General features: G+C 44.9%; 4 protein-coding genes across 4 annotated transcripts; all 4 read left to right on the top strand.

Annotated features, from left to right (window-relative positions):
- The first annotated feature begins 973 nt into the window (after positions 1-973).
- Positions 974-3,542, top strand: clrn2 (clarin 2). The gene is made up of 4 exons (XM_076729282.1): positions 974-1,046; positions 1,174-1,519; positions 2,142-2,321; positions 2,548-3,542. The coding sequence occupies exons 2-4, from the start codon at positions 1,267-1,269 to the stop codon at positions 2,814-2,816; spliced, it is 702 nt and encodes a 233-aa protein (XP_076585397.1). The 5' UTR covers positions 974-1,046; positions 1,174-1,266; the 3' UTR covers positions 2,817-3,542.
- A 769-nt stretch (positions 3,543-4,311) lies between these two features.
- On the top strand, positions 4,312-9,871 carry lap3 (leucine aminopeptidase 3). Its single transcript, XM_076728460.1, has 13 exons — positions 4,312-4,498; positions 4,750-4,865; positions 5,185-5,239; positions 5,321-5,426; positions 5,510-5,669; positions 5,753-5,917; positions 6,325-6,483; positions 6,581-6,705; positions 7,010-7,098; positions 7,252-7,354; positions 8,384-8,463; positions 8,560-8,672; positions 9,392-9,871. Exons 1-13 carry the CDS (start codon positions 4,358-4,360, stop codon positions 9,576-9,578), a joined length of 1,599 nt encoding a protein of 532 aa, XP_076584575.1. The 5' UTR covers positions 4,312-4,357; the 3' UTR covers positions 9,579-9,871.
- A 492-nt stretch (positions 9,872-10,363) lies between these two features.
- Positions 10,364-12,346, top strand: med28 (mediator complex subunit 28). The gene is made up of 4 exons (XM_076728798.1): positions 10,364-10,531; positions 11,299-11,365; positions 11,461-11,573; positions 11,760-12,346. The coding sequence occupies exons 1-4, from the start codon at positions 10,373-10,375 to the stop codon at positions 11,961-11,963; spliced, it is 543 nt and encodes a 180-aa protein (XP_076584913.1). The 5' UTR covers positions 10,364-10,372; the 3' UTR covers positions 11,964-12,346.
- A 1,578-nt stretch (positions 12,347-13,924) lies between these two features.
- On the top strand, positions 13,925-25,918 carry klhl2 (kelch-like family member 2). Its single transcript, XM_076728459.1, has 15 exons — positions 13,925-14,427; positions 16,863-16,982; positions 17,084-17,190; positions 17,296-17,417; positions 18,961-19,123; positions 19,298-19,407; positions 19,494-19,610; positions 21,085-21,234; positions 21,320-21,437; positions 21,998-22,195; positions 22,284-22,385; positions 22,707-22,835; positions 23,023-23,163; positions 23,249-23,392; positions 24,416-25,918. Exons 1-15 carry the CDS (start codon positions 14,360-14,362, stop codon positions 24,442-24,444), a joined length of 1,818 nt encoding a protein of 605 aa, XP_076584574.1. The 5' UTR covers positions 13,925-14,359; the 3' UTR covers positions 24,445-25,918.
- The last annotated feature ends 453 nt before the right edge of the window (positions 25,919-26,371 follow it).

Raw genomic sequence — 26,371 nt, 5'->3', positions numbered from 1 at the left:
CTGTCTTGAAGATGGCCATCGCGTCAAAGTAAATAACATTAGTTTTTTGATAAAAGTGTGCTAGATTGTGTGAATTTTTAAATACATTTGTTTAATCAAATGACAACAAACCAACTGACCCAGAAAAACTGGAAGGGTGGAGTTCCACCAGCAGGAGCTGTAGTTAAGTTCCAAGGATTTTTGGCAAAGTTTAATAAAGGTGTCATATCATCTGCAATGTGCTATGTGTACACTGAGGTACAGTACACACTGTACATGAAGTGCAGACGGTGGAAGGAACAGGTTTGATTAGTGGCCCTCGGCTCATTTTTGGAGTGACTCAGGCTGCCTGAGGGGGAGGTGCAAAAAACTAAAAAAAAAAAAAAATGAAAAGGGCACCAGCTGCATGCTGTGGAGCACCGGTCATGATGCTTTCCAGAATTTAGGGCACCCTACAGGAAGAGCACCCAGAGGACATTTTACCACGTCTTCTCCACTGGAAGAACACCAATCAGGGCACTGTATCACATTTTCTCCACTGGAAGAGGATGCTAGAGGCCCATTTTCTCCACTGGCAGAGCACCCTTTAGGGCACTGCATGACATTGTATCTTTCACAGGGGCGTCCAATGAGGCACTTTTGTGCCGTTTTTCAAAAATCGGGTGAAAAACTTAAATGTTAAAGTTTCAATTTCGCCTCTTTTGGTCATATGTAGGTTAACAAAGGGTCAACTGTACAATAAAAAGTGATGCATGCAAGATACCAGATGAGAGATGTAGGACTATGAAGCCGTGGTGGTCCAAACCCATTGGTCCCCCTGCAGTTAATTGCCCCCTTGACCTTCAGGGTCTGTGTTACAATGGATCATAGTTGTCATCCTGACACCATTAACTATATGCTTACATGATTTCATAGCTTCGGTCGCCTCTAAGGTCACCTATCGTGATAAATCTCCAGCTGAAAAGGCCACTTCGCAAAGGTTAATTCATCCCCTGAATAAAGAGGAGAGGGAGTGAGAGGGAGGACGCAGGAGCCAGGCGCACGGCGCAGGGATAGAGTTTCTCCCGGTAAGAGATCCCTCTGACCGCCATGGATTCGGTTTCTCCTCCTGTGACTCGCTTATCAACACATGCAACATTTCACCAAGAGGGAAAACTATTTCTTCTCTGATTATGATTCACTTTTCTTTCCCAGACTCTAGAATAAACTCATGGTGATCGCCGAGCGCGCATCGCGGTCGCTGCCCGGCGTCGTGTTACCTCCCTCGGGGCACCATGGGCTCGTAAGATGCCTTCGCTGTGGAAACGGATAACGTTCTCGGTGGCCTCGGTGCTCTGTGTCGGCTCGGTGGTCCTGCTGGTGGTGGCCCTGTCCACGGAGCGGTGGGTCACCGGACGGATCCTGTGCAAAACCGGGGCGGAGATAGTGAACGCGTCGCACCCGGAGCTGCATCAGTTCATCGGGGACATTTACTACGGTTTGTTCCAGGGAGGAAAGACCAAGAAGTGCGGGCTCGGCAAGAGGCGCTCCAAAATATACAGTAAGAAAAATACAGCTCTAATAATACAAACTCTAAGTTAAGGATTTATCGAGCTCACATGCACATCTGTTGTTTGGAGAATGTCATTAGATCTTTTGTCTTTATAATAATCATTGTATTTTCTATTGCCTGTGTTTTAAGGTATTAAAAATAGAGTATAAGGATTACTGCAGCACATATATAGACACATTACTACTACTACTACTACTACTACTACTACTACTACTACTACATGTACTGCAAACAGTTAGCATTAGTTAAACTTTAGTTAAACAGCATATTCTACACAGGATGTAATCATGTTACAGCTTAAATAAAATAACCAAAATTATTATCTTATATTGTGCAACATGACTACATTCCTTGAGTCTGAAGACATTATCATTTTTCATCATGTGCTACACAAGTGCAGGTGTTGTTGCAGCTGTTGCTCAGGTGCTGTCTGACTCCAGCTTCCTACTTTGAAATGCAGAAAAAGAGAAGCTGCATCCACGCACCATGCTCACCTGTGCACTCACACATCCACAGCCTTCACATCTGCCACACTCACAGAGTAGGCCCCTCTTTATCTCGACTCATACGAATCATTTGATAATATTTCTTTGTCTTTTTCTTTGTCCAGTTTTCCCAAAGCTTGTGCGGACGTTAAATGGCGGCCTTCACATGATGGTGATTCTCTTCCTGTTGGTGGCCGTTGGCTTCGCCTTCGTCAGCCTGTCCTTCTGCATTTACAACGCACGCAAGGTCCCCTACCAGAGCATCAAAGGGCACAAAGGGCTCTACCTGTGGAACTTCATTGCTGGTGTGTGATGCATTTCTACCTTTGTTTCTTCCATTTGCACTTTAGCTTATGCAGCTGTTACACCTTTATGTCTCTTCATCAGTTTCTCCTCATTTCAGTGTCACAGCCCAGTATTTTCTCTTACTCATCTTCAGTATAATTCAGTGTTTTTTCCTTCACTTCCCTTCATCTTGCCTCAGTACCTCCCCAGTTTCCTCCCCTGACTCTTGTGCCCTTCTGTCTCCAGCTCTTTTTGGCGCCCTGGCTGTGCTGTGTTTCCTGGCAGCCGTGAGGCACCACAGTCTGACCGAGCGGGTGGCCAATTATCGCGAGAACCTCTTTGTGCTCGTTGTCCTGGATGACAGCCTGGACTGGTCTTTCTGGCTGGGTGTTGGCAGCGTTGCAACTCACTTTGCTGTGTGTGGAGTGGTTGCCATGAGCCGGATCAAACTGCCCAAACCGGAGATCAAGAAACCTGAAGAGCCCACCATCTCTTCTCTGGACCTGCTCTACTGAAGGACAAGCCAAGACTGGTAGCATCGAAACCACAATGACTGACAGCAGAGTGGAACCAACAGTGTGCCAGAGCCCCTTTCCTTTATGTGACTTTAGGCTCATTACTGCCTCAATTTATGGCTCATTTCCAAATCATTTTGCAGTGTTAATAAATGTTTGTCTGTGACAGTAATTTAAAGGATTCAAGTGTCGGCTGGAAAGTGGTTTGCTTGCTCAAAAAGCAAACCCAGTTCCTGTCACCCTCTGTTTAAAGTGCACAGTTTAGCTGCAATATGTGAATACATTTTGTTCATTATTTGTGTAGAACGTCATTAATGGATCTGTTTTTCAGTCACTTTATGGTTCGCAGTGTAAAGTCCTCAGTCTTTGATTTAGAGCGTAGTTGAAGTTCCTTTATGAAAGTCAGTTTTTCATAGTCATGCAGTTATACGTGAATAGTGATTTATTATGTGATCTTCCTTAAATAGAAGGAGACGACGTAATTATCCATTGATTCCCATTCACTTTAACTGGGTCAATTAGCTGTCATGAAGGTCAAAACAAGGATTATCAAGTTAAATCACTTTGGCCATCATTGAAAGACTATTATGTCACGTATTATATTGGTTATAATCTCCTCTGTTTGAGTTGGCTATATGACTTGAGAAGAAGCTTTTCTCTCTTTTCTCGTCATTGTTTCTAAAAATAAATATTTCCAGAAGACATCGATTAAACCAACTTTGTGTGTGTGTTGGTGTGTTTTCTTGAACTTCAGACCTGAAGGTCTGTCTTTACTACAGTAATATAATATTCTCAGTCCTAAACCTGTAAATATTAGGTCTCAACCCAGTGAAGATTTCCTTTTATGTCAGTGAAAAAGTTACACTGACTGATTCGCTATTTCACTGTTATTAGATTGTTATTTTGGGAATGTAACCTCACTAATAAAGTGGTGGAAGAAGTACTCAGATCTTTTACTTAAGTAAAAGTGGCAGTGCCACTGAAGAAATTCCTGTTCCTGTAAGTAAAAGTTCTGCGTTCAAGAGTATAAATATACTTAAAGTACCAAAACTAAAAGTACTCATTATGCATAATGGGTCATTTCAGAATAATGTATATTATGTTATTGTATCCTAATCATTGATGCATGAATGTGTACATCACTTGAATATTGTAGCCCATGAAAGTGGAGCTGATTTTAATTACTTTACATCCTGCTGGGTAGCTTGTGATTAATACAATCTTAACCCATAATAATACAAATCATGATTTCTTTGTTATGGTCTGGTTTGTATTATTAATCCGAATCTGCAAAGTAACTAAAATTTTTGTAGTGAAGTAAAAGTACAATATTTGAAATTATGTGAAGTATAAAGAATATGGAAATACTGGTAGAGTACCTCCAAAATTGTACTTCAGTTCATGTGTTTAGTTCTGTTGATTCACAGCCTCCTGCAGTGTCACACTGCCGCCGCCAGCCGGCGACAAAGAGCCGTCTTTGTCGCTCGTTGGTGACGTATGAAAAACGCGACGCCGTTGTGTCGATCTGCTTTTTCACATGTATGCGACCTCTAGTTTGTTTGGGGTTCATATATGCAGGACAGATGACAATGCTTCTTCTGAGGAGAGCTGCGCACACGGCGCTGCGGACAAACCACCGCAGGTCATTTTCTGCGTCACAGACTCACCTGAACGAGAGAAAAGTAAGTAGCTAACGTTAGCCTGTCAGCGTTAGCTGGCAGGTAGTTACATCAGGGAGCCAGACAGGACACAGACCCGCATTTCACTCTGCATTGTAACCAGTCCACCTCTGTATGTGTCTGTTAAGACTGTACATTCGTTCATAGCAGCATCTGTGTGTGTGTGTGTGTGTGTGTGTGTGTGTGTGTGTGTGTGTGTGAGAGAGAGTGACTTTCCTCTTGCTAATCCTCACTGTGTTGATGTGTGTCTGCAGGGTCTGGTGCTGGGAGTGTTTGAGAAGGAGGGAGAGGAGGGCAGCCTTCATCTGACTGAAGCAACTGCAGGTTTTGACCAAACTCTGTCTGGAAAACTCTCTGAAGTGCTGAAAATGTGAGTCTGTGGGCAATTCTAGAAAAAACTGATGCAGCCTAACACAACAGTGCTGCGGTGAGCCCTGCCGTGATTTGCCATGAATGAACATCTTCAGTTTTAGTAAAGAAGTTTCACCCTCACTGATGAATTAAAGCACTTGGTTTTGGCCAGTACAGCTGAGACATGTGACTGATTCATCCCTAATATTGCTGTCAGCTGTGAGAAAACACACATTACTGTGCATTCCTAATGGATGTCACACTAATCCCAGTGTGTGTGTCTAACTTGTTTGTTAATAAACTGGTTTATTACACTGGTTTTGTGTTGTACCTTCCAGCTCTGGACCAGCTCTGAAAAAAGGCAAAAGCAGAATATTTTATGGAATCCACAAGGTAAGAAGGCACGACATTAGATGAATAAAAGCACGTTTCTTGACAGCATCGGTCTTTAAATCGTCTCTGTGTCTTCCTCAGGACTTTCCATGTGTCGCAGTCGTCGGACTGGGCAAGAACAACGCAGGTGTGTGTGGGGCAGAGAACTGGGACGCCAGCAAGGAGAGCATCAGGCAGGCGGTGTCAGGTAAGACGCGTCACTCTGCTCGTCTGATGCTGGAGACGTGGGGTTTTCTGGAGTTAGCACCTGACTGATGTCTGTGTGTTCAGCTGGCTGCCGGTTACTTCAGGACCTGGAGGTGAGCCATGTGGAGGTGGACGCCTGCGGTGATGCCCAGTCAGCAGCAGAAGGCGCCGCTCTGGGTTTGTTTCAGTATGACCAACTCAAATCCAAGAAGAAGACCAAAGTGACCACGCAGCTTTATGGAAGGTCGACTGAATTTTACATATGTTTAATCTTCAGTTAATTCAGATGCTTCGTGCTGATGTATTAATGTGTGTATTCCCTCTCAGTGCTGACGCGGCCAGTTGGGAGAAAGGAGTCACGTACGCTGAAGGACAAAACCTGGCACGCCTTCTCATGGAGGCTCCGGCCAATCACGTCACTCCGACTGTTTTTGCCAACACCATCGAAGAGAAACTGGCACCACACGCTGAACGAGTCACAATAAATAAAAGGTTTGTGCTTCATTCATCATCACTGAGCGAATGACTGTGACCTTTTTTCATATTTTGATGGCGTCTTATAGAGTTGCCAGATCTCGAGCATGTTTGACCTCGTGGTGTGGAAAAATATTTTGCCTGTAGGGAGGATAAATATTCAGCCGGTGCAGTTTTGAGGATTAGCTGCTTTTTGTTGCAGAACCAGGCTGAATGTACTTTACAGCCTTAAGAAAAATGACTTTTTCTGAAAGATATCCACAAAGATGAGTCATGATGGCCGCAGCATGAAAGATGTGAGGTTGAATTCAGATGGAATAATTGTTCTATCGCTTGAAACAAAGTCTGCTCTGATTATTGATCCTTTCTGTTCTCTGCAGATGGAGGAAAAGAGTTTTTGTCTTATAACTTGTGTGTTGGTGCAGATCTCAGGCTTGGATAGAGGAGCAGCAGATGGGGGCGTTTCTCAGCGTCTCCAAAGGCTCAGAGGAGCCCCCCGTCTTCCTGGAGATACATTACAACGGTTCTGCAGACAGTAGACAGGCCCCGCTGCTCTTAGTGGGTAAGGGCATCACCTTCGACAGGTAAGCTGTGATAACACGAACTCCAGCTCACGACCGTCGCAGTCGTCACGTATCCTGCTCACATTCAGGCCATTTGTTGTCCCCTCTCTGCCGGCAGCGGTGGCATTTCTCTGAAGCCGTCTCCGTCAATGGACGCGATGAGAGCTGACATGGGTGGCGCCGCCACCGTGTGCGCGTCTATCGTCACAGCAGCAGCGCTGAAGCTGCCCATCAACATCGTCGGTGAGCTAACAATGTGGATCCTTCAGCATCATTTTTATTGTGTCTGTCCGTCCGTCCCATCGTCATGAACCCAGAATGTCAGGAACACCTTGAAGGATCGTCTTCAGGTTTGGCTCAAACGTTCATTTGGACTCGAGGATGAATTTATTAGAGGTCAAAGGTATAAAAAAGTCTGGACAGACTGCATCTTGACTGCTTTGTGGAGGTGTTCAACCGCAAGCTGCTACTCGTAGTTCTATCAAGAGATTATAAATGAAACTCTTTGAGTCACTGTGTGCACACTTAGTGTTTTTCTTTACATCAGGTCTGGCTCCTCTGTGCGAGAACATGCCCAGTGGAAAAGCTACGAAACCAGGTGATGTCGTCACAGCCAAAAATGGAAAAACAATCCAGGTAAGTGGACCTGTGATGAGATGTGGAGGTGTGTGATGTTTGTGCGCTTACAGTGTGTGTGTGTGTGTGTGTGTGTGTGTGTGTGTGTGTGTGTGTGTGTGTGCGTGTGTGTGTGTGCGTGTACTGATGAACAGGTTTTGTTGTTGTGTGCAGGTTGATAATACGGATGCAGAAGGACGACTGATTCTCGCTGACGCGCTGTGTTACGGACACACCTTCAACCCCAGAGCCATCGTCAATGTTGCTACGCTAACAGGTGCGAGTTTCCACAGTGGCTTTATGTTTCCATCGCTTTCACATCATCTAATGAGGCTGGTTTTGACTTTTCCTTGACTGAGACTGCCTGTAAAGCTCGGTCTCCAGGAAGAATCTGTGAAAAAACTGCTCTACATAAGTGATTTATATCATTATGCAGTTAACTAACCGTGGAAATCCGTGTCAGGACATGTCAGGACGTGAGTGCACGAGTTTTCTCTGACTCATCAGAAAGCAAAGAGGAGTTTAAACAGAGGCGTGTCGATGGTTTTGTAGTTAAGACGCGTACGACATAACCACAACATCCCCAGTTCAAGTCTCACAGCATGTAATGCTGCTCTCAGCTGCTTTCTCTCTCCCCTTATTTCATGCCAATATCTTTACTATAAAGCTGAGATGAAACAGTCCTAAACGGAGGTGTGCTGTGTATCTCTGTCATTTGAAATAGAATAAATTGTCCAGCAGAGGCAGAAAAATTGTCTTTGTTCTTGAAAAATAGAAACGTGTGCACAGGATAAGAACATTGCATTCATTTGGCAGAGAAGCACAGCTCCCCACAGTATCTATAAACCCTTTGAATGTCAGTGTAAGATGCCTCTTTTTTGTCCTGTCCCAACCTGTCCTATTATTTGTCTCAAGCCTTCGTGCTCATGATCAGGTTTTTCTTCATGAGCTCTTTGTGACACCAGAGGAGATAAATGAACACACACTGTGCAGGAAAAGAGCTGCTTGACTTGCCGTCACTCAGTAGGATTTGATTTCCCCACGTGGGTCCATGTAGAGCTAATGAACAGGATGACTGTCCAATCAGAGAGCTTCCTCCACATGAGCTCACACGCACAGCTCTTAGTTTGATGGTAATAAGTCAGCGTGAACATGAAACAGACCAGAACGAAAAGAGGAGAGATTCTGTGGAGCGACTGAGCCGAAGACCAGCTGTGACAGCCAGGCTGATGATGTTTCATCACTGAATGAATGACACGCAGATGTGATTGGTAAATATTAAAATGCGGCTTCTTCTGTCTCCAAGGTGCGATGGATGTTGCTCTTGGCTCAGCAGCAACTGGAGTGTTTACCAACTCTGACTGGCTCTGGGAGCAGCTGCACAAGGTACCGAGTCCACACCACAAACACTCTCAGCCTCTCGGCCCCGCTGGTGACTAATGGTGTGTGTGTGTGTGTGTGTGTGTGTGTGTGTGTATGTAGGCAAGTGTTGTGACAGGTGACCGAGTGTGGCGGATGCCTCTGTTCCAGCACTACACCAGACAGGTGACTGACAGCCAGCTGGCTGACCTCAACAACATCGGCAAGTACAGCCGGTACGTATCCCGCCACGCTCGGCGAGCGCCTGCAGAGTCACACACCGCCAAGCTGCTTTATGAATCTGAGCTGCCGTCAGAGCAACAAGCCCTAAAACCCAAACCTGCACATTTACACCTCGTTGACGATTGGCTGGATCAGGACCAAGACAGATGTGGCTGACTGGCTTTCTGACATTGATAAATATTGATATAACAATGATTTTAAATGAGGTTATTGTAAAATCACTATGATCTGTTCACAGTCAGATGAATAATTTTATTTTTAATTTCAAATGTTGTTATATGTGATTATATGGATCCAGTGTAACAGAGATGAAGGTGTGTAAACAGAGTGCAGCACGATGAGGAACAACATGACACCAGTAACAACTCAGGAACATTTCTCAATTTTTGTGTACACAAAATGAGATTCATGTCCATTAATCTGTTGCCCCAGTGCATGCTGGGAGGGCTCCCATCATACCTACCTTATTTACCTGCAATCACACGATCAACCCTCATGAATGCTGATCATGGGTTCAACTCAATTTGCCTTTATTTCACAATAAGAGTGCAAGATAATTTCATCCAGGATTAACCAATCGATCCCCATGGCCCAAATTGAACAGAATAAACAGGAGTCATTTAGGGGGCCCAGGAACAGGGTCCAGGTGTCTTATCACTCATGTCTTTGTTTACCTGAGTCTGACTGTTGCGTCTGTTGATTATCGTTGTAGCTCTGGCGGAGCGTGCACAGCAGCTGCATTCCTGAGAGAGTTTGTCACAGCTCCTCATTGGGCTCACCTGGACATCGCTGGTGTGATGAGCAACAAAGATGAGGTCCCCTACCTGAGAAAAGGCATGTCCGGACGACCAACGCGCACGCTGGTGGAGTTTGCTGCTGGACTGGCCCACAGCGGCTGAGAGACTGACGCAGGTCCACATCGGGCTCAGGGCTCTGTGACTGGGAGCTTCTTCTGTGGTGGCATTCAGCAGCGATCTCTCAACACAAAGTGAAAGACAACCAGTGTGACGGCTGTGATATTTACACACAGCTAATGCATCAGTATTAGAGGTTTCTGATCATTTTGTCCAGATTAGTGTAACACAGGTTCAGTGTTTCCCCACACTGTTGTTTCAGCTTAAACCTGACGCAACTACAAACTTCATGTAATTTATATATTGTATAAATAAACTGTTTTAATTACATTTGACGCATTTATTGTCTATGGCTTTGTTATTGGCACAACATGGGCGTACACTACTTGTCCAAAAGTATGTGGACAACCAAACGTTACTCTTATTTGATCCTTCCAAAACCGTCAATGTACTGATATAACATCATCCACTCCTCTGAGGAGGTTTACCACCAGATCTTGGAGCCTGGCTGCAGGGATTTACTTGAATTCACCTGCAAGAGCATCAGCGAGGTTGGCCGATAAGTCCTGTCTCATGCCAGCCAGTCCACTTCTTTCATGCCAAAACTCTGAGAACAACTTCTTTGTGGACCTTTCATTGGTCTGCCTGTCTTTTCCAGGTTGAGAACCGTTTGTTTAAAATATTGGGTGCTGTAGAATCAACATTACTGTTCACTGAAATGAGCCAAACCACGAAAAACAACTAGAAATCAACAGAAAGTGTGTGAGCAGGGTTGTCCACATACACTTCCCTCTTTGTGCGCATGTGCGGGCCGCTGGACGGCTAACACTCAGATCAAGATGGCGTCGTCCATGAGTGGGATGTTTTCCGGCCAGCAGCCGTCTGGTGCGCATCCCGTCGGGGGTCCTGGTGGACCGGGCCAGCCGGGCTTTCCCGGTACCGCCACAAGAGCTCAGGGAGGCAACACGCTGGTGGATGAACTGGAGGCTTCATTCGAGGTAGAAAGCTAATGTGCTAGCTTCTGTTAGCCGTGTGTGCTAACTGTTGTTAGCAAATTTAGCTAGCTAGCTAGGTGAGGCTTATAGCTATCATTTCCCCCGCAGGTGTTATTAAAATGCTCCAGTCTCACACCAAAAGTCTATGGAAAGCTTACCACATTCTTTATTGAGCCACTCATCTACAGATAACTCTGCTCTGTGAACATTTAAATAAATGAGCTAATGCTAAGCTACTTTCAGACCAGCTCATTAGCTTCGCGCTACAGGCTGCAGCTCTGCTCCAGTCTCCTTATCCAATACTGAAATCCTCGCAGTTTTCCTTAAAGGAGCTTTCTAAAACAAGACAAACGGGTTTTATCCGATCATCAATAACCTAATCCAAACCTATAGCACCTACAGAAGATCACAGCTGTAACTTTGGGATACAGCCATCATTCATTTTATTTTTTATGGACGTGCTGGATGCATAAATGTCCAGATTTCAGCCCACAGCTGATAGCCTGTAGCATAGTTTGCTCCCCTGTAGGTCAGTCCTCCTGATTTTCAAATAGTGACACCATGACACTGAAAGCTGCTCTTGAATGCAGCATTTTTATCTGCTGGGATTTCCAGAAGTTTTTGATCCCGCCTCTGTAGGCTTTTACTTTGCTCCTGTGAGCCTCGGCCCTGTCACCCGATGACAGTGGCCTAATGCGTGTGCTCTTGGTGGCTGAGCTCTGTAGCTAGTTTCCAGTTTACTGATGTTGTTCTCTGTATTTATTCTTCAGGCATGTTTTGCATCCTTGGTAAGCCAAGATTATGTCAATGGAACTGACCAGGAAGAGATCCGAACTGGTGAGCGAAGCCTCTCTTTTACTCTTTGGTCGGCGGTAGTTTTAGTTTATCTCAGCCTGGAATCTGATGTACATTTGTTTGTTTGTTGATTGCAGGTGTTGACCAGTGCATACAGAAGTTCCTGGACGTGGCTCGACAGACAGAGTGCTTCTTCCTGCAGAAAAGGCTTCAGCTGTCTGTACAGAAGCCAGAGCAGGTGGTGAAAGAGGTAAATTATTACACTGACGGACAGTCTGTCTTACTGTTATCTGTGTCGCATCCAGGGTTCACTGGCATTACCTTATTTGTTAGACCTGAGTTTGTGACACGCTGTGAGTGTTTACATTTTATTTATTTCTCTCTGGTTGTTTATGTGCCTTCTCTCTTCTCACCCATGTTTTTTTTCTCACCTCAGGATGTGTCGGAGTTACGTAATGAGCTACAGAGGAAAGAACTGCTGGTTCAGAAACACTTGTCCAAACTGCATCACTGGCAACAAGTGCTCGAGGATGTGAGCGTTCAGCACCGCAAACCCTCAGACCTTCCTCCTCCTGGACCGCTGGCCTTTCTGGAGCAGGCCTCGGCGAGTCTGCCCCCCGCCCCTTTAAAACCAAACTAACACAGCAAAGGTACGCTCACATTAGTCTTCTGTTAAATGAAATAACCCCGCTCTCAGAACGTGATGCTGAACTCTGCAAGTTAGCTGCACCGAAACTTGAAATGCATGCGTGCATTTATCAGTCGCACAGACGTGATTTGAAGCGGATGGGAGGGGGAGCCAACATTTGGACAGAGGTGTAACGTGACCGTACCGGAACTAGTACGTCGTGTGATGGCGACCATCAAGTGTCACACTGCAAGGAAACTGACCAACAGTCTGCTGTGGGGAAATCGTGACATAGATGGTTTTATTTCACCTTTTTTCAGTGTTGTGATTGATGTAAATATTTCTGTTCCTGACTTTTTTTTACTGTAAAAATAAATTTTTGTGTGTATTTTGAATCTTGACTGAAGCCTTGATTATGCTTTCTTGTCATTCAGTGCTTACATGGTTCAAACTGAAAACAGTGCCTTAAAACATTAAATGCTGGTAATGTGATTGTGCTTATCTCAGTGAAGGACAGGCACTTTACCGAGTGAAAGGGATCCAACAAAGATGCTCTCAAGCTGCGTTCTTGAAGAATTACCCACACTTTGGACTGTAACTCAAGATGTGGGCCTCTTCTGCTTCAAGTCTCACCAGTCTTTGTTTTAATCTGTCTCTCACAAGTTCCCAAACTTTGTGAAAATTGCAATATTAAATCTTTGGAGTACCCAAAGCATGTCCAACATGGGAGTGAGCGGCTGAGATTGCTTCACTCAGAAAAAGCTCTAACTAGGATAATCATTTAAAATATCCACAAATTTACATGAAATATTTGTTTTTATGGGTCGGAAAACAAACCAGCTGACAGCTTTAACTCCTCGTCACTTCTCTATGGAATCATGACAGAGGAATGACTTCAGATAAGCCATGACTGAGCCTCCTGACAGCCTGCTGTCTCTGATGTATTCAGCGTCTTCACACCATAACAGACTTGTTCTCCCCAGTTTCACAGCTATCGCCTGTCCGCTGACGGCACAGCCAGACACAGATCTTCACAGATGGGCTCCGGGGACAAAGCTCTTTGCAAACCAGGGGTCTGTGGTCTTGGCATGAGGAAATGGGGAGGACTTATTATTGCATTTGCAGAATTCCAAATGTTCTTCCCGTCTCGTCTTCTGACACATTCTGTGATTGAGATGTCTGTGGACTGAAAAGACAAATTGAAATGTTAAGCATTCAAAAACAGAAGTACTCATTGTGACTTGTGCTGTCTTTAATCATGATTTCATAATACAACATAATACAAGTTCGTCAAAATGATGATACATTCAATCAAAAGCACAAAATATCAACATGTTCAGTTACTAAGAAATAATTCTTTGATTTGATGTGTAAAGCCAAAAGCATACAAACAAATATTAATGGATATGAGATCAAAACAAAAATCAGGTAGTACTTCAACATTGTGAGATACTAAACCCAACGCGAGAGATTTAAGATAAGATAATATCCCCTATAGGGGAAATGAAGGTGTTACAGGCAGTTATATTCCTAGTATCAGGAATATAAAAGGAGACATAGAAAGGAACAAAAATACAAAATAGAAAGTAAAAAATTGACTATATATATTCTACACAAAAAATGGGGGAGGGGGATAATAATAAAAAAAATATTGCTAATGGAAAAAAAATGTAAAATTGCTGTCTTAATGCTAGATTAATCAGACATAACAGGCCTCTTCATGTGAGCCTAAATGTGTATTTTAACAGTAAATTAAATATACAGTAGTATATTCAATGCATATTAAAGATTTTTTAGGATATTTATTTTGTAATTTTAGTCTTTATTGGTTTCTGTTCTTACCTTTGCTTTGTGTCTTTGTGAACTGGCTGCAGCAGCTGGAGCAGTAAACGGCTTTTCCATCATCTCACAGAGTATTTGGCGTTTCTCCGTGTCTGCGCTCCGCCGTCAGTCTTCCACAGCTAGAGGGAGACAGTGGCTTCTTGCGGGACGCCTTGGCCGCTCAGAGGACCGTCTTTGCCGACATGTCCTCGTTTGTGCGTTTTAATCAGCGATTGGAAAATAACAGGTAGCCTCATCCGTCCGCCTCTCGCACCCGGAGACACCCAGCAGGAGAGAGGAGAGGAAAGAGAGCCACATCAGCCCGCTTTGACGCTGCGGTTCGACTCTTCCCTCCGCGGTTTTTCCCCTTTTCCTGGCCGACAGGAGAAGCCGTCCGCAGGGCACAGCAGCCGGGCTGAGTCGCAACGTGTTTTGGACGGAGTGTCACCGCAGTCGGGCTGTGTGTTTATGTGAAAGAGCCCGATTTAATGGGGCTGCCGTCAGCCCGTCTCCCCGCCTCTGGACAGACGATCGCCGCGATTCACGCCCCAGTTTAGACCCATTAAAGACGGCTTTGTGGATATGGAATGGTGCATGCCGCTGGGCCAAGTTTTCAGCCTCTGATCAACACCGGAATCATGGACAGTCATCCGCTGTAAGTGTGTGTGTGTGTGTGTGTGTGTGGCTGCTTGACTGATGGTGCCGCATTGACAGAGACAGCGGCCAGCCGGTGTGGCTGCTCGCGGACCGGGGGGACCGGTCACCGATCGCCGGGGACTGATACCGAGCCTGCCCGCAGCAGGCTGGATGCGTTTTGGTGCTCTTGGTCTTCATAGCAGAGGCGATGTATATATATATTTCTGTGTGTGTGTTAACCGCTATATTAGCCATGTGTGTGTGGGTGTGTTTGTGACAGAAAACAGGGCCACGTGATGGTGCCGCGAGCTGTGTGTTTCTGCCTGTTTTGTTATGGAGAGAGGCCACTTTGTGTGTGCAGAGAAGTACATCAGAGCTGCAGCCATTCATTGATTAATCGATGAGCTGTCGACTATTAAATGCAGGGCAACTGTTTTGGTAATCGATTAACCGGTTTGAGTAATTTTTTCTAAAGAAAGAAGATCAAAATTCTCTGATTCTGGCCTCTGAAATGTGAATATTTTCTAATTCTTCACTCCTCTGTCAGAGTAAACTGATTATCTTTGTGCTGTGGACAAAAGAAAACACTTGAGGACATCATCGTGGGCTTTTTAGAGACACTGATTGATGTCTTTCACCTTTATCTGACATTTTATAGATCACACAACTGATCAAGAAAAGAATCAGCAGATTAATCAGTAATGGGAGTAATCATTAGCTGCAGCTCTGGAGAACATTTACAGTTTTTAAAATCACTTTCTGCTGTTTGCTACTTTCATTTTTAGCAGGAAATACTGTACTTTAACTTCACTGCATTTATTTGATGGCTGTAGTTTCTGGTTTCAGGTTGAGATTTTACATATAAAACGTGTGATAAGCTTTGAAGATGAAACGTCACCTGTAGCTTCCAACTTTTTTGGCTCTTGAGCCCTAAAATTCTACACTTTTTCACAAAAATGCTTCTTCCAGCAGCACTGCTAAATATTAGTTAATGATGTTTGTGTGTTTACAGTTTGAAGTGTGACTTCAAATTCAGATTTGCACTCTTTGACTGCTTTATGAGGTCAAGGCTGGTTTATCATGCGGGGGCCAAGTCCACCGTGTGTCACTTTGTTTAGGTAGTTTTGTTAATTTATTTGCGAGTTCAAGCAGAAATGGCAGTTGTTGTTGTCTTGTAGAGGATCTCCGTCAAAAGCTTTTCTGGTGACCTGAATTAGTTGTGTATCGGGCTCACAGGGTGAATTTTCCTAAACAAAGGTGTGACTTTAATCATCTCACCTCAAACCAGTTGACACACATCAAAGCTGAGGGTGGGAGGTGAGTGGTGGGCTGTCGGTTTGTTCAGTACTTCTAACTAAAACCCAATACAGCGGTCCTACAATGAGTCCGACATTCACGACGGGTGTAATTGTTTCAGAGGCGTCGATTCAACTTTATGGTCATTTTGTGATGCCGTTGGATTGTACTACACACTACAGTTTGTAGTATTTGTTGTATTCAAATATTAAACCCTGATCTGCTCCTCAGTCCAAAGGAGGTGAATGGATTTTAACATTTGACGTTTCAGACATACAGAACCGTGTTCATGGGGACGGTGTCTGTTGTAGAACGTTTATTTCTATATAAATGTATATATGTATGTTTGTAACGTGGGTGAATCGACCCTTTGACTAAATCCCAGTTGCAGACTGCTTCAGTGCTGACTCATAATAGGTTTCATGCCAGAGCAACATTTGTCATGTGCTCATCAGTCGTATCCACGTCAACCTGTGGCCTCTGTTTCTTCGTGTAGCGTCTTCATGCGTGGTGTTTATTGCACTGATTCCTCCTTTAACTAAAAAAAACAACCCGTTGCGTACCGGCGCACCTGCAGACTGACGTCTTCAAACCAGACGGACGCTGCTGACTGACACTCACCCTGCTGTGATCCTGCAGCTGAAGCCGTGTTTGTGGCTGATTTAATAAAGCTATCGTGCAGGAAGTGTTTGCATTATTCTATGTCACGGCTATGGAAAGTGCTCGTTTCTGATTGGCTGGCAGGTGTCCAGGCAATGCATTAAAGGGTGGGTTCACCCAAAGTGATAAAACAGTGGGCGTGGAGGCAGAAATATCTTAAAACTGGGACAAATAAAGCCACATCTACCTGCACGGCTGATGCTTCTAAATCCATGTGCAACATATATTAAACTAAAGGCAACAGCACATGAAGTGCAACAGTTCCTCCTTGCAGTTAAGTTGTTTCAAAGTGATTACAAACTAACTTTACACACCTTCTCACTCACTCCCAGATGTCCTGTTATAGAAAATATAACAGTAGGACACCATCAGGACACCTTGTTGTGTGTTATCACTGACTCGCCTGCCTGCAGAAAGCATCAGACCTCAGTCTGTCCTCAGTTATGGACAGCACAGTAACGTGTGTGCATGTCTGTGTGTCTGTGCCGTCCCTCTCAGGTGCACTAGACTTTGTCCACACGCTCTGGACAAAGAAGATGGAGTGGAGAGGCAAGGCCCCGTCACTCTCAACCCTCGGCACATGAGGAAGGCCTTCAAAGTCATGAACGAGCTGCGCAGGTGAAGCAGGTTTTTGCTGTCTCATTATGCACAGATCCTTCAGGCACTGCTCTTTAAACTGTAACCTCTCGCCTCTCTCGATCTCTTCCACGCCCATGCAGCCAGAGCCTGCTGTGTGACGTGACCATAGTGGCGGAGGATGTGGAGATCGCTGCTCACAGGGTGGTTCTGGCTGCTGGGAGCCCCTACTTCCACGCTATGTTCACAGGTGAGGACTGTCCTCCATCCACGCTGCTTTTTTGAGTTCCTTGAATGCAGCACAAGCGTTATGTCCTGTATGCCAAATGGATGTCTGACACATGTGTGCCAACAGGGGAGATGGCGGAGAGCAGGGCGAAGCGAGTGAGGATAAAGGAGATGGACGGGTGGACTCTGGGCCTGCTGGTAGACTACATCTACACAGCAGAGATCCAGGTGACTGAGGATAACGTGCAGGTAAACCCACACGTATTTCTTCTCACATAAACGCCCTAACCCTAACCCCCTAACCCTAACCCCCCTACCCTAAATGTTGCACATTTCTAAACGCTAAATGACTGTCTTATGACCGTCAGTTCGGTGTTTTGGCTGCTGTTAATCTGCCTACATCAGTGCTATTTCAGAGCGTTGTTTACACGTGCGCACACACACACACACAAAACACATTCCTTAGAGTTAGACGGTTGAGGAACGACAGCGGCTAACACATGAATCTGTGTTGTCTGGTCAGCTAGAGCTAGCTGAGGGCCCCACATTAGCCCCGCTCTCTCTTCTCTCCACTGGCTTCCTGTAAAATTCAGAATAAACTACAGGATCCTGTAGTTTGCTTACAGGACTCTGCGTGACCTTGCCCTTCAGTTGCATTTCTGATCTCCTCGTCCCGTATTCCACCTCTCCACCACTGCGATCCTCTAATCTCGGCCTTTATCCCCCCCGGTTCTGCTGCAAAACAAAAGGCGATCGTGCCTTTGCTGTTTCAGCCCCTCTGAAATCATCTGCCCCATCTGTCACATTTGAATCTTTGGACTTTTTTAAGCAGCTTCTAAAAACTTTGACAGGCTTTTTATAAATCTCCAGCCTGGGCTTTGTTTTTTGGTTGTTTTTGTCGTGTGGCCAGTCCCTCACTGTGCTGTTTAATGTGTTTTTACCTGTTTGTTTATTCATTTTTACCTTTTCGTGTGTGAAGCGCTTTGAGTTCTTGAACTTCCTGGAAATCGGTGAATCTTTAGAGGGAAATTAAAGTCCCAATAAAACGGCATTTCGAGAGTATTGAGCTTGTGTTTGCGAAGTGAAGGCGGGCGTGATGTTGGGAGGAATTAAATTTGAAAAGTGGCCATGTCATGACAAACATGGAGAGTTACAGTGAGTCACTGTTGGATGCTGGCCTCCATTCAGGACTTTTTCATCAGAAATGCTGCTGGATTATATTTACTAGATTAACCTGAAAATGGGAGTCAGTTGTCATGATCACATTGACCTTGCTGGCATCAGATCGCTCCCCAGTTTAGCGAATAATCAGATCACTGCAGTGCAAATGAGCACAGTAGAGTACAAGTTCATATTTAACTAACTATTTAACTAGCATGCATTTAACTGGATGCAGAGTAAGACCTGAATGAATGCTTTGTAATGACTAATAAGGAGCCAGTACACTGCTAATATTCATGCTAATAAGCAACAAGTTAATGGTGAATATGTGTTCATCAATATAAAGTGTTACCTGGAGTTCTTACTACTGTTATTTACAGTTTAGTTTGGAAAAACCTTGTACTTTAATCCACACGTGTGCATTTTATCAGAGAAGTCTCACATGGACCAGACTGCCGCAGTAACAAGCAGCTGTGATCAGCTGACATAAAGACGGCGTCTCTACAAACCAGGCCGCCCTGTCACCTCAGTAATTTAATGCATCTGCATTACATAGTCCCCAAACTGCCGCTTTATGCAGGATATTCTGTGTGTGTGTGTGTGTGTGTGTGTGTGTGTGTGTGTGTGACAGGCGTTGCTGCCTGCAGCAGGTCTGCTCCAGCTCAACGAGGTGAAGAAGGCTTGTTGTGAGTTCCTGAGCTCTCAGCTTCATCCATCCAACTGTCTGGGAATACGAGCCTTTGCTGACCTCCACGCCTGCTCTCAGCTCCTCACGCAGGCCAACAGCTACGCAGGTTTGTGTGTGCAAATATATATGTGTGTGTGTGTGAACACCTTCTGTTGCTCTGCTAAAATAGGTTTGTGTGTGTCCTGGAGGATGTGGGCCAGTGGATGAGACAGAATGAGAGCAGGTTTAATTGATGAAAACGTTGAGAAACAGTGAAAATTTGCCTGTTTTTTCGTTGCAGAGCAACATTTCACCGAGGTGGTTGGGAGTGAAGAGTTCCTCAACTTGGGCATGGAGCAAGTGTCCAGCCTGATCGCCAGCGACAAGCTCACCATCCCTACGGAGGAGAAGGTAAACGCACACTCGGCCTGCTCTGTACGCTCAGGTTAGGTAACACCTGACGTGCTTAAAGTGTGTCCGTGCACTTCATTGTGCAGGTTTTCGAGGCGGTGATAGCTTGGGTCAACCACGATAAAGACGTCCGACAGGAGCACTTGGCCCACCTGATGGAGCACGTCCGCCTGCCGCTTCTCTCCAGAGAATACCTGGTGCAGGTATGAGCGTCTGCACCTGTGTGTTTTTGAATGGGGCTGCTGCTGCTCTGTCACTTCAGGTCTCACTGGCTTAGCTGCAGCTTAGAACAGGTCCAGCTAAACCGGGACTCGCAGGGGTTTAAAACATAGAACATTTGCCCCTGTATTTCCTTTAAATCTGCTGCCGTACCAGTAATCTGTCAGATATACAGTATGAACTTACATTTAAACTTCACTGGGTCTGAAAATACATGTCTGATTAGTTGTGTCTTTGACTTATGCGCCACAGTCACAGACACACCGTCGTCCTCGCAGCCACTGGACTTGTGGCGCTGCGTTAATCAACAGCTGGTTGTTGCGTTAAGATAATCAGTAAAACTGTTTCTGGCATCAAAAATGTAATTAAGGACGAGCGCTGCCTTTGTTGCATGTCATGCTGCTCTCTCCACTGTTTCCTGCACCTGTTCAATAAGAGCAAACCGCTGCAGTTAGTGGTTTAGTTGAGGTTTCACACTTGATTATAGTGTTGCCTTTAAAACAATATACATGGTTAAAGATTAATAAATCCTATCCTACCATGTGCAATTAAAAGAGAAGCCGAGCCATCCTTCTAAAGGCCACTTTGTTTTTATCCACTTTTTGTGTGTATAATGTACAAATATATGCATGTATAGTTGATTCTTTTATTGTCCATTTGTTCTTTTTCCACATCTTCTTTATTTTTGCTGTCTGTAACAACATGATTTCCCTTATCTCATCTTATCTTAAACTGGTCCGAGCTGTGTGAATCTGTCCTCACACTGAACCTTATGACCTTAAACCTCAGTCAGACCAGCTCTGCAGCTGAAACCAGGTTCAGACTGAACCCCTGGTGCAGTTTAAACTGGAGTTTTAATGATTCTGTGACTTTGACTCTGACGACGTGGGTTTGAACTCATCTGAAAGCTCAAACCGCAGCTCAGCTAATGACAGAGCGACAGCCTGTTATTCTGTTATTGAAGGCAGATGAGTTTTAGGTTTGAAGCTGCAGTAACCTTCGTTGCCGGTGGCTCGTGTTGCATGTTTCGACCGCAGTACAAGCATCACTGCTGCTTCAGAGCAGCTCCGAGCTGAAGTGTCAGACTTGGCAGGATAAACACTCTCTGTCTGTGTTTGCAAGCACACCGCCAGGCAACATGCAGCTACCTCCAGTTTACAGGAGACGCCGTCCAATTTCTGCTCTCGCTGAAGCATGCGTGAGGTGGCGAGAAAACTCAGATTGTGTCTTTTCCACAGCAAAGTCAAATGATTTAAGCTCCAAGGACAGTCTGACAATAAGACTTCCTTATTACAGTAACCTTGTCTGTCTCAGGAGAGTAGACCTTGACAACAAAAGAGAGTATTTGCTGGTATAGATGATAAAACTGAGGGAAGATTCACGTTCAAAGGTTTATTCGCCTCGCACTTAATGACACATTCTAACTAACTGCTTCCTCTCTCGCTTCGGTCACATCAGCGGGTGGAGGAGGAGTCTCTGATTAAGAACAGCAGCGCGTGTAAAGACTACCTGATCGAGGCCATGAAGTACCACCTGCTGCCAGCGGACCAGCGAGCTCTGATGAAGACTGCACGCACTCGCATGAGGACGCCGGCCTGCTGTCCGAAGGTCTTATGACGACCCAGTCTCATTAAAAACAAAAGCTGCTCCACGGTCCTTCGTGTAACGTCACTGCTGTTTCTCCTCTGTGTAGGTGATGGTCGTGGTTGGGGGCCAGGCTCCCAAGGCCATCCGCAGTGTTGAGTGTTACGACTTTGAGGAGCAGCGGTGGTACCAGGTGGCTGAGCTCCCGACCAGGAGGTGCAGAGCAGGTGGGAAACCTTCACAGTTCAGGGGCCTGATCCTCTGAGCACCGTGGACTTGTAAATGTGTAGTTAAGGTTGGGTTTCAGGATGTATTAGCAGTATCAAAGAGTGCAAAAGGTTCATATTTGATATCCTGTATACATGGAGTGAAATATTTTCCAGTGACTAAAGCCCACAGGAACACAAACACCTCAGACGGCGGCGTGTGAGGTGATATTTCCAGATTTAATGAGATAATGTTGTATAACATTCAGTCGAGTGGAGGACCCTGAGGGTTGCAGCGTATCTGCTGGTTACATCCTCCAGATTCAGGCTTTATTAAGCACAGACACAGCTGCAGACTGTGGCGAACATCTGTCTGTCAGTCAGTGTGCACAGGTCAGATCTCAGCTGTCTTGGCTCATTCTGAAACGTCCCTGTTTGGTTTTCAGGATCGTGCATGGAGGGAAACAAATATTAGCGTCAAAATATACTCAAAGTGCCAAAAATAAATGTCCTTAGTGCTACATTTGCCTCATAAATGTAGCAGAGTGGGAATATAAATGTACGTGTGTCGTTGCCTTTAGGTGTGGTGTACGTGAGCGGGTGTGTGTATGCGGTCGGCGGGTTCAACGGCTCTCTGCGCGTGCGGACGGTGGACTGTTACGACCCCATGATGGACCGCTGGACGAGCGTGAGCAGCATGCAGGACCGCCGGTCCACGCTCGGGGCCGCCGTGCTCAACGGGCTCCTGTACGCTGTGGGGGGCTTCGATGGCAGCACGGGTACGACTGATCTGTGGCTGATGTGTGCAGGCTTTTAATGTGTGTATCAACAGGAAGTGATGAGATGTGTGTGTGTGTGTGTTCGCAGGCCTCTCCACGGTCGAGGCGTACAACGCTAAGACAGACGAGTGGTTCCACGTGTTACCCATGAGTACCCGACGAAGCAGCGTAGGAGTGGGTGTTGTCAATGGTGAATACAGCTCCCAGTTCAGTTTTACACTCTGCATTTAGAAGCAGATCAGAGGGTGGACAAAATAACAGAAACACCTATACAGCAGTCCTGCAATGAACACATTTTTCCTTATTTTTAAGGGTGGTGCAGCCTGAAGCTCTTAATACAATAATACGTTATTGTATCTTTTAGTGCTGTAATGACTATAAAACAGAGGAAAACCGTTTTAAAAACATTAATGCAAGTGGACCCTAATCAACACAGAGTAAAGGATGTTCATGTTTTGATTTCGATGAGATTTCAATGAACCGTCCGGCCTGAACTCCACCTGTTTTTCAGGCATCCTGTATGCAGTCGGAGGTTACGATGGCGCGACCAGGCAATGTCTGAGCACCGTGGAGGCTTACAACCCTAAAAGCAACACGTGGGGCTACATCGCAGAGATGGGCACGAGGCGCAGCGGAGCAGGTGAGCGTGTGCGGGGTTGTGTTTGGATATTTGAACTTTTTCCATTTTTAATAGAGACGGACAGCCAGAACCACTCTGACAGACGAATCCATCAAAAACAAACACCTGGAAGAGAGAATTATGCTGTTTATTGATTCAATGCTGAGAAATTGATCTTGTAAAACCCTTTTTTTTTGGTCTTCCTCAGGTGTGGGCGTGTTGAAAGGTTTGCTGTATGCTGTCGGGGGTCACGACGGTCCGTTGGTGAGGAAGAGCTGTGAGGTTTATGATCCGGCCTCTAACAGCTGGCGGCAGGTAGCCGACATGAACATGTGTCGGCGTAACGCAGGTAACGCAGACCGCCAACAGGCCTCCTCGGGCAAGATGCTGCTCCGTTAGATGCCTGTTAAGCTCTGGTTTGTGTGTGTTTTCAGGTGTGTGTGCTGTGAACAACTTACTGTACGTGGTGGGAGGAGACGACGGCAGCTGCAATTTGGCCTCTGTGGAGTTCTACAATCCAAACTCAGACAAGTGGACGCTACTGCCGACCTGCATGAGCACGGGACGCAGTTATGCAGGTGTGGACTGCAAGCAAATGGAAGTTTTTATTCACGTGTGAACAGTTTGGTCTGATGTAATGCAAAAAACAGTGGAACACATTCAATACATTCATTAGATTTTAGGACACAAGGCTGCAACTAATGTAATGTAAGTATTATATTCTGATTAATTGATTAGTCGTTTGAGCTATAAAATGTCTGAAAAGCCCAAGTTGACGTCCTCTAGTGTCATGTTTTGTCCACAACCCAAAAATATTCAGTCTACTGTCACAGAGGAGTGAAGAAACCAGAAAATCTTCACATTTAAGAAGATGGAGTCAGACAATTCTGACTTTTGTTCTTTAATGATGATGGAAAAATACTCACTTGACGACTGAGAAACATTTTTATGATACTGCTTTCAAACCCTGGAGTCATGTAGTGCAGTAACTGTACACACCAATGTTTACCAGATGATACCAAAGGGACAGAGGACGCAGTACGCAGCCAGCTGGAGCTGCATAAAGGGTGAATCTAAGCGCCAGAAGCCGACAGATAGCAGCTGATATCTGAGAGTTAAAAACATCCCTTTGTGTTTAAATGATTGGTGAGGGTGAGGGCTATACTGTTTGCACATCATTAGTGCATATTTAGCACAGTTACAACACAATAAAATGCTATAATATGTAGCATTTAACTTCAATTTGTACATTTTTTAAGGTTTGTCCTCTATTTACTGTTTGCATTTTGTTTCTTTATGTAGATTTAATTCTTCTTTTTTTCGATTTATGGGTAGTTTTCATTCATTTCAACACTTTTTTTTGTGGCCTGTTTTTTGTTGCTCTGCTGTAACATATGACTTCCGCTCTGGGGTCAATAAAGTGTCATCTCATCATACAAATAGACAACATCATATCATGAACATGAGGTGCAGCACAGCTTGAGTGGACATAAACGCTGTTTGCTTTCACCACTTTATATCGTTATTTTTACATTTAGACCTCTCCATCGTGTGCTGTGTGTGATAAATAATAACATCTTTTTTTTTTTTTTGGCCCACAGGTGTGACTGTGATCGACAAGCCCTTATGACTGCTCGTGACACCTGCCGCTGATTCGGAGCAGAATGTATTCTCCGGCTGAATACTGATCTTGGATCTGTCTACGATGCCAATGCTTCAATGTTGGGCAGCATTCGCACAGGCACTGACGAAGATGAAGAAAATGACACGGTTGTTGTTGTTGAGGATTGCGATGAAGATTTTTGCACTTACCTGAACGGGGGAGCTGTTACAAACGGGGGGGTGGGGGGGGCGAACCGGCGTTTTGAGCCCCTCCTGGCAGGACTGCCGCAGCGACTGGACAAACCAGATTGAAGCGCCACTGCTCCACCGCAGTGTCACTGAAACACTACTGATATGAAGCTACTAGAACTGCAAAGTGACTTTAACATGAGTGATGTTAACACGACCCAGCTCTGAGGGACACCACTGATCCGATGTGTGGGGGGGGGGGCAGAGAAGGACCATTTGGGACTGAAATCTTTGATTCTCCTTCATTTTTACCCTCCTGGAAAATGTGTGTGTGTGTGTGTGTGTGTATGAGTGTGTGTGCGCTTGCATTTCAAGGTGCTCCTTTGCTTGCACATTGTGAGCATGTGTGTTTGTGCACCTGAGTCTCCGTGTGGTGACGCCCGGTCCGACGCCGCATGAACGCGCTCTGTCTGACCTCTGACCTTCTACAGTGTTGCAGTGTGGCCGCTGAAGAGTGCCTGAATGTCAAACTTCGCCCCGGCTTCCCTCTTCTTTCCCTTCGTTACGTCTCGAGTACTGTTTCTGGACAGAGCTCAGCTGGACTCTGCTGACTTTAGATCGGCGAGGGCGCAGCGGTCGCGTTAGCCAGCGTGAACTCAGAGCAGCCGGGGGTGAAGCAGTTGCAGAAATGTACATTTCTTCTTCTAAAAAAAAAAAAGCATAAACCAGACTTTCACTGGAATGCAGCTGTTCTGGTGAAGGAAAAGCCTCATTCACGTTGCCAAAAACAGTGACAGGCAGAGGAGGATGGATGTATCAGTGCTTTACTGTCACCCGGCAGCCATCTTTGCTGTGGTTGTAGCCACTAATGACAACAACAGCCTGAACTCACTGCATGGTCCCAGACTCTAACCTCCTCTCCTTCATCAGTACCCTTCTCTCCCTCGGTGTAGCAACCTTATTAACTACTGCACACCCTGACGTACTATGAATGTGCCAGTTTGAACATGTCTCTTTATTTCTGTCTCTCTTTGCTACTTTACTAATCTGTTCTCTCTTTCTGGAAAGTGACCAAACCTCCTCTTCGTTTCCTTTTTCTTCCCTCTCCTCCTATATTGAAATTGCTATAATAGTAACTGGTATCGCTGTTTCTTGTCAGTGTATTGAGGAATGTCATGTAGGCTAATGACTTTGACAATGTTTCATTACTTGTTTTATATTATCATTAATAAATATGCTTCTTGTATTTAAAGCTGTGAAATGACATAACCTGTTTTTAAAACTTTGCCAAATCAGTAAAACATTGAACTGGAACATGCTGCGTGTGATATTTTAACGACGTGATTTATTTATTACAAATTATCTTAAAATACAAGTATTGAAGTAGCAAAAGCTGCATCATTTAGAAACATGTAATATTTGAGAATTGGGCTTATTTTGAGAAAACCTTTTGCTGTGATGGAGCGTGACTGAGTACATTTACTCAAGTACAAGTCTTATTTTCTTGGGAACTTCTAAGAATACTAAATACTCTATATTTCAGTATATTTATGTATTGGCTATAGCTGGTAGAGCAGATTTAAGATTTTATACAGTTAAACTTACTGTATGAGCATCTTATGAAATATGATGCATTCTCACTGATTGCATTCAACAATAATTATAATATTAAGTAATAACCAAATGTCCTTCTAAGACATTGAATGAAGGACTTTTACTTTAGTGCAGTACACTGTGGTACTGCCACAGTACTGTACTGCACTTTT

This window comes from Chaetodon auriga, chromosome 4 (genome assembly GCF_051107435.1).
Source record: "Chaetodon auriga isolate fChaAug3 chromosome 4, fChaAug3.hap1, whole genome shotgun sequence".
NCBI lineage: Eukaryota > Metazoa > Chordata > Actinopteri > Chaetodontiformes > Chaetodontidae > Chaetodon > Chaetodon auriga.
This window is presented reverse-complemented; position numbering and strand designations above follow the sequence as displayed.